Consider the following 14,472-nt stretch of genomic DNA (forward strand, 5'->3'; position numbering starts at 1 on the left):
TGTCTTGTTTTTATGTGCTATTTAAAAGGATGTGGTCTCCGTTTGTGTTATACAGCCAAAGAGTCATGCAATGTGGAAACAGGCCCTTCGGCCCAACTTGTCCACACTGATCAACATGTCCCATCTTCACTAGTCCCACCTGCCTGTGTTTGGGCCATATCCCTCTAGACCTATCCTGTCCATGTACCCGTCTAATTGAATTGTTTCTTAAAAGCTGCTGCAGTCTGCCTCAACTACCTCCTCCGGCAGATCGTTCTGCCAAAGCTACAAAGGTAGGAGTGTGGAACCCCGATTTTTAACAACCAGAGTGTGGAACAGGGACTAAACGGACGCCAGTGGATGTTACTCAAGATGGCCGTCACGTCGCCACAAGAGGAAAATGGTTTGCTGGTCTCGTGATATCATTGGTTTAGTTTAGTTTTTTTTTAGTTTAGTTTAGAGATAGAGCGCAGAAACAGCCCTTTCAGCCCACCGGGTCCGCACCGACCAGCGATCCCCGCACACTAACAGTATCATACACACACTAGGGACAATTTACCGTATGTCAAGCCAATTGATCTACAAAACTGCACATCTTTGGAGTGTGGGAGGAAACAGAAAATCTCGGAGAAAACCCATGCGGTCACGGGAAGAATGTACAAACTCCACAGACTGCACCCGTAGTCAGGATCGAACCCGGGTCTCCGGCGCTGCAAGCGCTATAAGGCAGCAACTCTACTGCTGCGCCACCGTGCCGCCCTTCAGGATGAGTTTGAAGATTGTTTGAAGATGTTTGTGTCTGGGGTCAGAACAACATAGATCCAATGATCCAATTACAACAGTGATGGTAAACAGAAACGAACAAATGGAAGCAAATGTTTCACTGCAGCACTGTTAGTGAGCTCACATAGAGCTGTTTATTGAACTGATCTTGACCATGTTATGTATGAAGCTGATTGTTCTACTTTGTTATATTTAGGACCAAGAGTGTTTGGTGGACTGGAGAGCTGGTAAATGTTCCACAACCTCACACTTAGTCAGTGTTTCAGTCATGCTTGTGGTTTAGTTGGTGGCCTCTGAATCAGAAGATTGTAGCATAACATATAAGCTGACAAGGCAAGACTAAGAGGTTGCTGTACAGTCATGAGGTGCAACTTTTAAATAAGCCATTGAGTCCATTTGCCCTTTTTTTCCCCAGGGGTAATGGATCCCCGAGGAGAGAATTGGTTCTCTGTTGTCTGAGCCACTATTTAACCTTTGCCCAAAGTTCTTAAAATAGATGGAGAAAGAAGGAACTGCAGATGCTCAATTAGCATCCGGAGAAGGTTTATGAGGAGGTTGCCAGGACTCGAGGGTCTGAGTTATATGGAGAGGTTGAGCAGACTGGGACTCTATTCCTTGGAGCAAAGGAGGATGATGAGTGATCTTATAGAGGTGTATAAAATCATGAAGGGAATAGATCGGGTAGATGCACAGTGTCTCTTGCCCAGAGTAGGGGAATCGACAATAGACAATAGACAATAGACAATAGACAATAGGTGTAGGAGTAGGCCATTCAGCCCTTCGAGCCAGCACCGCCATTCAATGCGATCATGGCTGATCACTCTCAATCAGTACCCCGTTCCTGCCTTCTCCCCATACCCCCTCACTCCGCTATCCTTAAGAGCTCTATCTAGCTCTCTCTTGAAAGCATCCAACGAACTGGCCTCCACTGCCTTCTGAGGCAGAGAATTCCACACCTTCACCACTCTCTGACTGAAAAAGTTCTTCCTCATCTCCGTTGTAAATGGCCTACCCCTTATTCTTAAACTGTGGCCCCTTGTTCTGGACTCCCCCAACATTGGGAACATGTTTTCTGCATGTCGAGGTTTAAGGTGAAGGGGAAAAGATTTAATAGGAGTCTGAGGGGAAACTTTTTCACACAAAGGGTGGTGGGTGTATGGAACGAACTACCAGAGGAGGTAGTTGAGGCAGGGATTATCCCAATGTTTAAGAAACAGTTAGACAGGTACACGGATAGGACAGGTTTGGAAGGATATGGACCAAACGCGGGCAGGTGGGACTACAGTGGCTGGGACATTTTGGTCGTTGTGGGCAAGTAGGACTGAAAGGCCTGTTTCCACTCTGTCTGACTCTATGACTCTACTCAATAGACAATAGGTGCAGGAGGAGGCCATTCGGCCCTTCGAGCCAGCACTGCCATCCAATGTGATCATGGCTGATCATTCGCAATCAGTACCCCGTTCCTGCCTTCTCCCCATACCCCCTGACTCCGCTATCCTTAAGAGCTCTATCCAGCTCTCTTGAATGCATTCAGAGAATTGGCCTCCACTGCCACTAGCTCCATCACACTCCCCTCTCCAGCCCCACCTTTCCCCACAATCAGTCTGAAGGAGGGTCCCCGACCCAAATCATCACAAGTCCATGTTCACGAGAGATCCTGGCTGACGTTTTGAGTTAATCCAGCAGTTCGTGCCCCTTTCCTAAAATAGATGATCTTGACTTTACCAATGAATATTTGGAATGCTAATGAATAGTGGAATATTGAAAGCATTTCCACAGCTGTAAAGTACATTGGGACAATATCAGGGCATGAAAGGTTTGGCCCTGTGTTTGTCAAAAGATGTGGCAATGAAATGGGGTGCTAAATTTTCCCTCGAGTGTTGGTTCACTGGGAGCCTGTAGTTTACACTGACAGATAATCAAAGCCGTTATTGTAATAGACAATTGACATCATTGAATATAGGTTTATGAGTGGAAGGAAATGTCTGAAAATAGATTAGCTCCATTCTGTGATAAATAAAGTACGGTAATTGTCCCATTGTGCACAGAATTACATACTAACTGCTCAACCGTAACCTTGATGACAATTTGTCAGTTTCTATAGTGTATGTATAGTGTATGTACTTTAAAAAAAAAAAAGTCATGGTGATTTAAAATTGGGTTTACGATGAATCTATTCCACAGTCTGTTGCAGCAAAACTTTCAGAACTTAATGGAAATCCGTCTCGCCAATCTCACTTTGCACTCTACACTAAAATACAACTGAGTTTCAATTTAAAAATAACTTATTTTTGCAGACATAACTATTATTTATGACTTCCTTGTTAACAGCAGAGTCATGGAAATCACTTTGCCAGCTGTGCTAGGAGCATAAGAATATATATGAAATAAGCAGAGAAGGTCTGTAATCCAGTGAGGTTGACTTTTACCTTAGTGCCATTTCCCTGCATTGTTTCCATGTCCCTCAAAATCTAGTAATGAATCAATCCTTTGATATTTAGTTTAGTTTTGAGATACAGCACGGAAACAAGCCCTTCGGCCCACCGACCGGCGGTCCCCACTATTACGCTATCCCACACACACTAATAATAATAATAATAATATATTTATTTTATATAGCGCCTTAACACATGCACAAAGCGCTTTACAAATACAATTAACCCAATTAACCTACAAATCTATACGTCCTTGGATATTTTGAATAAACACAATTATACAGCCCTGAAGAATGGATCTGAAGAAGGGTCCCGTTCCGAAATTTCACCTATCCATTCCCTCTATAGACGCTGCTCGACCCACTGACTTCTTCCAGCACTTTGTGTTTTGCTCAAGATTCTAGCATCTGCTGTTCCTTGTGTCCACAGTGTACAACCTCCTCACATAGAAACATAGAAAATAGGTGCAGGAGTAGGCCATTCGGCCCTTCGAGCCTGCACCGCCATTCAATATGATCATGGTTGATCATCCAACTCAGTATCCGGTACCTACCTTCTCTCCATACCCCCTGATCCCTTTAGCCACAAGGGCCACATCTAACTCCCTCTTAAATATAGCCAATGAACTGGCCTCAACTACGTTCTGTGGCAGAGAATTCCACAGATTCACCACTCTGTGTGAAAAAAAACTTTCTCATCTCGGTCCTAAAAGACTTCCCCCTTATCCTTAAACTGTGACCCCTTGTTCTGGACTTCCCCAACATCGGGAACAATCTTCCTGCATCTAGCCTGTCCAACCCCTTAAGAAACCCCTTAAGAATTTTGTAAGTTTCTCTAAGATCCCCCCTCAACCTTCTAAATTCCAGTGAGTACAAGCCGAGTCTATCCAGTCTTTCTTCATATGAAAGTCCTGCCATCCCAGGAATCAATCTGGTGAACCTTCTCTGTACTCCCTCTATGGCAAGAATGTCTTTCCTCAGATTAGGAGACCAAAACTGTAGGTAATCCTGGGGGAAGGAATATCAAATATTCACCATCCTTGAAGTGAAGAAATTCCTTCTCTTCGCAGTTTTAAACAGCCTATTCCTTATTCTTCACCGTGCCCTTAGATTTGAGGCTCCTGAGCCAGGAAAAGAACTTGTCACTACATCTCACTTGCTAAACAGGTCTAGAATCTTAGATATGGGTGAACTTTTGAATGAAGATTTTAAACATACGTGTTAATAAGTTGCGTTCAACACTTTAAAATGAAACTGCTGATAATTGTCAGAACAATTTTGATTTATTTTTTAACCTATTTTTTTGCTAGCTACAGGTTGAATAGATAGGATGCTGTTATTAATTCCTGCTAATGTTCTTTTTTCCTCAGCAAATGACGAATAGTATTTGGGACATAAATATTCCTTTCAAGATTGTTCTTGTCCGAGGGAATAAAATAAATGCAGATGAAGCTTTGCGGGTAGGTACGACTGTTATGTTTAAAATGAAATGATACAAAGTGGATTCTAAATCAAAGCTGTACACGATAGTGGATTATATACATGTACGATGGAGTGTTCCAGCATTGTCCCGTATTGTCCCATTCTCCCATATTTTTTCCACGATATTTCACACAATTTTTCCCAGCTTCATTTGTGACGAGACACTTCAAGGATATCCTGGACATTTTTAAAGTGTCATTTGTCTGACTTGACCAAAGGCAATGTTTATAGTTGGGAACACTTACATACTTCTATCAGGTCTCCCCGCAACCTCCAGCGGTCCAGAGAAAACAATCCGGGTCTGTCCCACCTCTCTCTGCAGCTAATCCTCCCTAAAGCAGGTGTAATTCTGGTTAAATGATGCCTGGACTACGTGGGTACTAATCTTCCCTGGGGTGAATTTTACATGTTGTGTGATTGCAGATATTATGGTGGGTTAGGGGGGAGGGAGTGCTAGGACTAATGAAGATTGTGGAGACCAAGTCATTAGGTATTTTTGAAGTGGAGATTACCGGGTTTTTGATTAGTAAGGGTGTCAAAGGTTATGGGGCGAAGCCAGGAGAATGGGGTTGAGAGGGAAAGATAGATCAGCCAAGATTGAATAGGAAAATAACTGCAGACGCTGGTACAAATCGACGGTATCACAAAATGCTGGAGTAACTCAGCGGGTCAGGCAGCATCTCAGGAGAGAAGGAATGGATGACGTTTCGGGTCGAGACCCTTCTTCACCCATTTCTTCTCTCCTGAGATGCTGCCTGACCCGCTGAGTTACTCCAGCATTTTGTGATAGCCATGATTGAATGGCATTGTGGACTTGATGGACCGAATGGCCTAATTCTGCTCCTATGACTTACCTGGAGATAATGCATGTAGACTTAAAAGTGATGTTTTGATACCGAGGATGATGTATATTTAATTGGTAGTCTGAATTTAATATAACGGATTTATGCTTTTTTTGGTAATTAATCATTAGTGATCGATAATTAGTTATTAATAACTTTGGGATTTCACAAGCAACATTGAGAATCAGCCATCCAGCCTGGGAGCAAGGATGATGCTACAATGGTGGGGTTTGATTTTTCGATCCACAGGCAGGCATCTGTGCCAGGGGCACTGTAACATAAAATGTTTTAAAGAATGCCACAGCCACGTAGCACACTAGCTCATGGTCAGTGTTCACAATCAGCTCTCTGTATTTGGTCTTTGTGCCTCCTTTGTTTACAACGGGAAGTCGTGTTTTACCAGTGGTTACCCGGTTTAATTGTCGTGCTCATGGCTAATGCAAAGTCGGTTTTAAGACACGGACACAATTGCAACGTGAAGTCTCACAAAGCATATTTGGGCCGCATGAAGAGTGAACGCTGTATCACTCTAGGTGATACTCGCATTCAGACGAGAAGTACTCCATTCATCCCCATTATTGCTTGTAGCGAGGCAATGTGGCAGCTTAATCGCCATTTACAGTCAGATATAAGCAGCATTCAAATCCAAGTGAATTGGCTTTGTTTTCTTGCTGGACGGATGTAGCAATGGGCCTTGTGACTTGTATCAATTAATCCGCATTTTCATCTCTCTGTGCCTTGCATTCGCTTTTATCTTTGTATTAACTTTAGAGATCTGTAGACATTGTCCAGTTTGCCCCGTATTTTCTGCTTTTAATTTCAGATTTCTTTTCTTTTTGCTTTCGATGTGCTAATGCAGTTGCCCCTACAACAGGCTTTCTTTCACATGTGGCTGTGGCTAAACCTTGCGGGTGGTGGCTGCTGCTGATATTGGTGATGCTCACCCTTGTGATGCTCATGGTGGCTGAACATCGAGTGGGAAAGCCCACCACTGTACTCTTTGCCCACAGCAGCAAACAGATGCCCCCTTAAGGTCTCTTTTCCCTCCCAAAAAATTAAACTTTCTTCAGAATTTTTAGTCAGAGGGTGGTGAGTCTGTGGATTTCATTCCCCAAATTTGAGGAAGGACATTCTTGCTATTGAGGGAGTGCAGCGTAGGTTCACTAGGTTAATTCCCGAAATGGCGGGACTGTCGTATGTTGAAAGACTGGAGCGGCTAGGCTTATATACACTGGTATTTAGGATGAGAGGGGATCTTATTGAAACATATAAGATTATTAAGGGATTGGACACGCTAGAGGCAGGAAACATGTTCCCAATGTTGGGCGAGTCCAGAACCAGGGGCCACAGTTTAAGAATAAGGGGTAGGCCATTTAGAATGGAGATGGGGAAAAACTTTTTCACTCAGAGAGTTGTAAATCTGTGGAATTCTCTGCCTCAGAAGGCAGTGGAGGCCAATTCTCTGAATGCTTTCAAGGGAGAGCTAGATAGAGCTCTTAATGATAGTCATGGGGTATGGGGAGAAGGCAGGAACGGGATACTGATTGTGAATGATCAGCCATGATCACATTGAATGGCAGTGCTGGCTCAAAAGGCCGAATGGCCTCCTCCTGCACCTATTGTCTATTGCCACAGACGGCTGCGGAGGCCAAGTCAATTGATATTTTTAAGGCGGAGATTGACAGATACTTGATTAGTATGGGTGTCCGAGGTTATGGGGAGAAGGCAGGAGGTTCGGAGGGAGAGATAGGTCAGTCATGATTGAATGGCAGAGTAGACTCGATGGGCTGAATGGCCTAATTCTGCTCCTAGAACTTATGAACTGTCTATGCCTCCCTATTTCGGAATGCAGTACAGTTGATTGAAAAATTTAATTCAAGACAATTTTGCATTTGGCATTGTGTTGATAACCTAGTCAAATTTGGCACATTTGTCTGTTGACTCTTGTTTTAAAGAAAGCTTAAGGATCTGCATTGCTAGTGAGTCCATTCATATGGAAGTTAGCTGGCGAACTTCAAATGGCCTGCGTTTGTGGTACATAATGAATGAGTGGTGCTTGCTTTTCATTATACTTCCAGCTGCCTGCAGATATTGTGTGCAGGTGCTCCTAGTAATTTGAGAGCTGTTGAGCGCAGTGCCTCTTTAGCAATTCTGACTCCTGTGTGAAAAGATCAATCATTTCTTTAACCAATCGGACTGATAAATCATTTACTGAGACAAAGGTCAAAACCAGAAAGCTTGATTGTTTAATCCTCTGTTGAATTATGTACTAAAAGTGATAAAGGGAAGGAAACATGGCACTAACATAGAAATAAAAGAAACGGGAAGTTAAAACATGTTTTGTCTCTCATAATGATTAATTCCTGAATACATGAAATGTTATTCTTCGACATAAAAGTTTAATGATAACGGTGAGGTCTACTTTTTGGGGGGTTATACTAAGTGGGTATTTAATGAACATTCTCATCGTTTTTAATCTGAGAACTAATGTGGTATTGGTTTAGTTTGGTTTATTGCCAATTACACCAAGCTACAGTTAAAAGCCTTTTTGTTGCGTGCTTTCCAGTCAGCGGAAAGACTAGACAAAATTACAATCACAGGTACAGATACAGGGTAAAGGGAATAATGTTTGGTGCAAGATCAAGTCCGATTAAAGAAAGTTCGTGGGGGCCCCCTGAGGTAGGTGGTAGGTCAGGACTCGCTCTATAAACTATTTATTTGAACTGTGGGGAAAATTAGACAGCAAGTCTTTGATTTCTGGATTAAACTATGTAGTGCTGCCATCAGATGGTGCAGTCAGATTTTGATCCTTCTTCAGACTGAGAGAAGTCTAACTATCGGCAAATGTCGAACTATCTGTCCGTGGGAGAAGCATGGGGGAAGAGAGAAGATTTTTTTGTTGCCTTCCATCACAGTGAAGGGGTGTCTGGAGGAGTCACTGTGATGGATGTTTGTGTTAAAATTGTGTGTCTTGTGTCTTTTACTCTGTACTGTTGTGGCAAATGGATTTTCGTTAAATTCATTTTGAATGACAATAAAGGTCATTCAGATTCAGATTGAGAGAAACGAGAGATATAGACGGTGCGGCAGAGAGATATAGAACAAATGAATGAAAGATATGCAAAAAAAGTATGAGCATAGCAGGCTCTTCAGGAGCAAAAGTTCCCAACATACGGTGGTTGTGGATCGAGAATTGAGGTCGAGAAGGACTCTGTTTTGGCACAGTATCGACGACCTTCCTCTGGATATGAAAGAAGTGGTGAAAGTATGCTGCAGTGAAGCTATTCTGGGTTGGACAACATCTATTTGAGTGTTTGGGACCCGGACTGATTCCGTTCACTCCTGTTGGTCGCATCTAACAAATTGTTGTGAATGCAGAATAGAATTTCGGACCCTGTGTCCTGAATCAACAGAAATAATCTCCCCCGACCCCCGACCCCCCCTACTTTGTTGAAATAGACACACTGACCTTATGTAAACCTGCATCTGCAGTTTCTTCTTACACATTTTGTGTGCTTCTCTGCGAAATCTCCTCAAGGAATGCCAACTTTGAAGAAGTTCTTCTCCTCTCTCCGACGACGAGAGTTCTGCAACACCCTCTCAACCTTCTATACCTGTCGCTTCCCTCTCCCCTGACTCTCAGTCTGAAGAAAGGTCTCAACCTGAAACGTCACCTATTCCTTTTCTCCAGAGATGCTGCCTGACCCGTTGAGTTACTCCAGCTGTTTGTGTCTCCCTTCAGTTTAAACCAGCATCTGCAGTTCTTCCCTACACATGCAGTGTACTGATACTCCTGATATTTTTTATCTTTGATCACATGTAAACCCTAATGCCAAAGTATACATAGTTCTCTTCTACCTGTTGTAGCAGAATAATTTAGACCACCTGCAGTTGTTATTAATTTTACGCGATTCAAACCAGGTTTCTTTATTTCATTGCTCGTTACGACTCTGGAGCTCCTGTTCAAAAGACACACAGGCACGGAATATTGCAGGCAGATTTGATATTGTTGGATGTTCTTCTTTTGGCGTTTTTGTATTCTGCAGAATACAAAATACAACCTTGCGAAGTAAGGTTATTGCAAGTGCAACTCTTGGCCACGGATAAGATACAGGTGGTCGTATCTGTAATAGGAGATGCGTGAAATCCCTTCATGAAATTGCATTGTATCCATTCTGAGGCAGCCTCTTGCATCTTGCCACAGCCTTGCTTTGATCCATCTGTTTCCCATTCCCGTAGGTTCAAATCAGGGCCGGCATTTTCCATGGAACTGAGCTCCTGTGTGAACCTGCTGTAAGCAGCGAGGTCTCTGGAAAAAATGATCTCGTCTGGAACGAGACCCTGGACTTTGAAATTAACATCTGCGACCTGCCAAGGATGTCTAGACTCTGCTTTGCAGTGTACGGAGTGATGGATAAAGTGAAGAAACAAAAATCAACGAAGAACGTGTCTAAGTACCAAACCATTCGGAAAGCAGGAAAAGTGGTTAGTATTATCAATTCCACAACCATATTTACTGTGTCAATGGCTTGGGTGTAATGACTGGTGTTACATTAACTGTTTAGCCTCAAAGTAGGATGTTTACCATGACCCCTGAACCTCTCTCCTTTACATCCTTCCTTATACTTTATTACCTGAACCAAATTTTGGTCACTTGCACTAATATATCTTGATTGGGTTGGATATCTTATTTTGCCCTGTGAAGACAAAATATGATATCAAACAATTAGTGTAAGAAAATAACTGCAGATGCTGGTACAAATCGAAGGTATTTATTCACAAAATCTCCTGAGATGCTGTCTGACCTGCTGAGTTACTCCAGCATTTTGTGAATAAATATCAAACAATTATATTATTTTGCACGGCGGTGCAGCTGGTAGAACCACTGCCTCAAAGCGCAAGAGTCCGGGGTTCGATCCTGAACTCGGGTGCTATCTGTGTGGAGTTTGCACGATCTTCCTGTGACCACGTGGGTTTTCTCCGAGTGCTCCAGTTTCCTCCCACATTCCAAAGACCTGTGGGGTTTGTAGGAAAATAACTGCAGATGCTGGTACAAATCGAAGGTATCACAAAGGTTTGTAGGTTAATTGGCCTCTGTAAATGCATTGTGAATAGGGTAACCTACAGTAGAACCACTGTTGATGGGTGATCAACAGTCGGCGTGGACTCTGTAGGTCCAAGAGCCTGTTTCCATGCTGCATGTCTAAACTAAACTGAAGTAATAACTCTTTTTGGGCACTTCACTATATTAGCACAAATATGTAAATTTATCAACATCATTTGAAAGGTTTTGAGGATTCCTGAAGATGGAACCTTCATCTTCTTCATGTTAAAATCTCAAAACATTTTACACTAACATTGAATTTGTGCAAATTCACTCCTAATAATGGTGCACATTAGTTTGGAATGTATTGCTAATGCTATTCGTTTAGTTTAGAGATACAGCAGGGAAACAGGCCCTTCTTCCCAGCGTGTCCATACCGACCAACAATTCCCCGTACACTAGTCCTACATTATCTCACTTTCGCATCCAACATACTGGAGGCAATTTACAGAAGACAATTAACCTACAAACCTGCATGTCTTGGGAATGTGGGATGAAGCCGGAGCACCCGGAAAAAAACCCCACGCGGTCACGGGGAGAACGTACAAACTCCAAACAGACAGCACCCGTAGTCAGGATTGAACCCGGGTCTCTGGCGCTGTGAAGCAGCAGCTCTATAGCTGTGCCACTGTGCTGCCCCTGTAGACTATGGACGTGGCAGGACAAACAAATATCCATCATATCTTGCATAGTCGCTGGAATTACATAGGTCTGTGTGCTGCCTGGTTAGCTTCTTCCTTCCCCCAACACCTCCAAACCCTCCCCATTTAATGGTTTCCTTGCTCAGAGGCATATTTCAACAAGGTTGGCCTGTGTTCCATCTAGTGGATACATATTGCACTGCTAACAGTTGAATGAAAGATTCTATGCCAACTTTGATTTTTCTTTCTAAATTAAACCTCCAGCATTTTAAATACCAAATCTATTTAATGCAAGATATCAATTTTCACCTTTTTTTCTGAGCACCAAACATGTTTACTGTCTCAGACTCGGTGATTGAATGGTGGATAAAATGGGCAAGAGGCACAAACTGGGAACTTTGGAAGTTTTATTAGGATGTTCTTCGTATTACCCACCTATGCATAAGCTATAGGCTCCCTGTCTCTGTAACTTCAAAGGTGCACATACCGTTAGTTTGACTTTTCAAAATTTAACCCTCTGATCCCGAATGCATTTTTGCTGTAACCCTTCCAATTCTGGGTGGATGGCTGTATGTTGTTGGAGATAAAATAATTGTTTTATTCCAGGATATCACAGCTGGGGTTCGTCAGGTTATTGTCCTTCCCCAGAAATCTTCAACCGGTTGTTCAATTACCATCGTTCCATCATAATGTCAGACATGGCGACGTTTGCTCCACTCACTTTATAGCTCCTCAGAAAACGAGTTTACCTGCATGCAGCAACATTAAGATACAAAGTGCTGGAGAAACTCAATGGGTCAGGCAGCATCTCTGGAGAACATGGGCAGGTGATTGTTTTGGGTCGGGATCTTTCTTCAGGTAGATTGGATCCTGACCTGAAATGTCACCTATCCACGTTCTCCAGAGATGCTGCCTGACTGGCTGAGTTACTCTGGCACTTTGCATCTTTTTATTATGTGAACCATCATCTGCAGTTCCTTGTTCCTCTAAGTCAATATTAAGCATGGTCTGTCCTGCGGTAAATAACATTTGCATCACCATAAGGATTAGGCAATAATAATCTCCCACAAGAGAATGTCTAATCACCTATCCTTGACATTCAAAGGGTGGCACAGTGGCGCAGCAGTAGAGTTGCTGCCTTACAGTGCTTGCAGTGCCAGAGACCCGAGTTCGATCCCGACTACGGGTGCTATATGTATAGAGTTTGTATGTTCTCCCCATGACCGTGTGGGTTTTCCTCGAGATCTTCGGTTATCTCCCACATTCTAAAGACGTACAGGGTTGTAGGTTAGTTGGCTTAGTATAAGTGTAAATTGTCCCTAATGTGTGTAGGATAGTGTCAATGCGCAGGGATCGTTGGTCGGTGTGGACTTGGTGGGCTGATGGGCCTGTTTCCGGACTGTATCTCTAAACTAAACTAAACTGTTGTTGCTAAGTCTCCCACCATCAATAGACAATAGGTGCAGGAGGAGGTCATTCGGCCCTTCAAGCCAGCACCGCCATTCAATGTGATCATGGCTGATCACTCTCAATCAGTACCCCGCCCCTGCCTTCTCCCCATACCCCCTGACTCCACTATCCTTAAGAGCTCTATCTAGCTCTCTCTTGAATGCATTCAGAGAATTGGCCTCCACTGCCTTCTGAGGCAGAGAATTCCACAGATTCACAACTCTCTGACTGAAAAAGTTTTTCCTCATCTCAGTTCTAAATGGCCTACCACTTATTCTTAAACTGTGGCCCCTTGTTCTGGACTCCCCCAACATTGGGAACATGTTTCCTGCCTCTAACGTGTCCAACCCCTTAATAATCTTATACGTTTCGATAAGATCTCCTCTCATCCTTCTAAATTCCAGTGTATACAATATGCTGGGAACCACCATTGACCAGAAGCTCGAATGGACCAGTGACAAAATACTATGGCCACTGGATATCCTGTGGTAGGTGACTTATGTTTTGACACCCTGAAGTGATAATACCATCTGCAATGCATAGGTCAGGAGTTTGATGGAGTGTTCTCCCTTTACCGGAGTAAAACTCCCAGCAACATTCAGGAAGCTTGGCACAATTCACGATTCAATAAGGCAGCTCATCACCACCTTCCATAAGGAATGTGTGATCAATGTCGGTCGAGGTTCCAAACGATGAATAACTCTACGACTACACACTAACATAGTTTTTTTCTGAAACGTTTTGGGGAGATATATTCCTAAATGTTGAAAAGCCCAATACATAAACAGGTCTGTCTTTTCCATCAGCATTATCCAATTGCATGGGTGAATACGATGGTGTTTGACTTCAGGGGTCAGTTGAAGAACGGCAGCCTCACTCTGCACTGTTGGTCATCTTTTCCCGGTACGTATAGCCCTCTGAACATCATCTCTCCAATTAACGGTTGACGTTTTCAGAACGCCACCTTCAAAATGTCAGTGATTCACGTTAAATGTTCCTGGGTTTTAGACGAACTGGAAGAGATGCTGAACCCAATGGGTACGACACAGACTAATCCATACACTGAGAATGCAACAGCTCTGCAGATCCAGTTCCACGAATACAGCAAGCCACCCATCTTCTACCCTGCTTTTGACAAGGTAGGTAACTTTTGCTGCACGATGCTTAAACCAGTACGTATACTTTATTGGCAAATGGTGATACAAACCTGCTGGTTGACATTTAATTTATTACATTTATTAACAGGTCAATCCCCACATATTTTACATTTCTCTTCGAAGTTGACATTGTTTTTGTGTTTGATCACACTTAATAAATTCATGAGTTCATAAGTTATAGGAGCAGAATTAGGCCATTCGGCCCATCAAGTCTACTCCACCATTCAATCATGGCTGATTTATCTCTCCCTCCTCACCCCATTCTCCTGCCTTCTCCCCATAACCCCTGACACCCGTACTAATCAAGAATCTATCTATCTCTGCCTTACAATTATCCATGGATGGCCTCCACAACCTTCTGTGGCAACGAACTCCACAGATTCATCACCCTCTGACTAAAGAAATTCCTCCTCATCTCCTTCTTAAATGAACATCCTCTGGTCCTCGACTCTCCCACTAGTGGAAACCTCCTCTCCACATCTACTCTATCCTTTTACTATTCAGTAAGTTTCAATCAGGTCCCCCCCTTATCCTTCTAAACTCCGGCCAGTGGAACTCTCTCTTATCTCCAAAACCTTTAGTGAAGTTTTTGGCGGATGAA

The 14,472-nt window shown here is 43.1% G+C and overlaps 1 protein-coding gene across 1 annotated transcript in view; it reads left to right on the forward strand.

The window, feature by feature from the left end:
- pik3cb (phosphatidylinositol-4,5-bisphosphate 3-kinase, catalytic subunit beta) overlaps positions 1 to 14,472 on the forward strand; it is a 183,583-nt gene that overhangs the window by 98,074 nt on the left and 71,037 nt on the right. Inside the window, exons 7-10 of the mRNA XM_078410822.1 lie at positions 4,567 to 4,656; positions 9,760 to 10,005; positions 13,521 to 13,617; positions 13,723 to 13,853. Of these exons, the coding sequence (XP_078266948.1) occupies positions 4,567 to 4,656; positions 9,760 to 10,005; positions 13,521 to 13,617; positions 13,723 to 13,853 (564 nt within the window). The remainder of the gene's footprint in view (positions 1 to 4,566; positions 4,657 to 9,759; positions 10,006 to 13,520; positions 13,618 to 13,722; positions 13,854 to 14,472) is intronic.

This window comes from Rhinoraja longicauda, chromosome 13 (assembly GCF_053455715.1).
Source record: "Rhinoraja longicauda isolate Sanriku21f chromosome 13, sRhiLon1.1, whole genome shotgun sequence".
NCBI classification, from domain to species: Eukaryota; Metazoa; Chordata; class Chondrichthyes; order Rajiformes; family Arhynchobatidae; genus Rhinoraja; species Rhinoraja longicauda.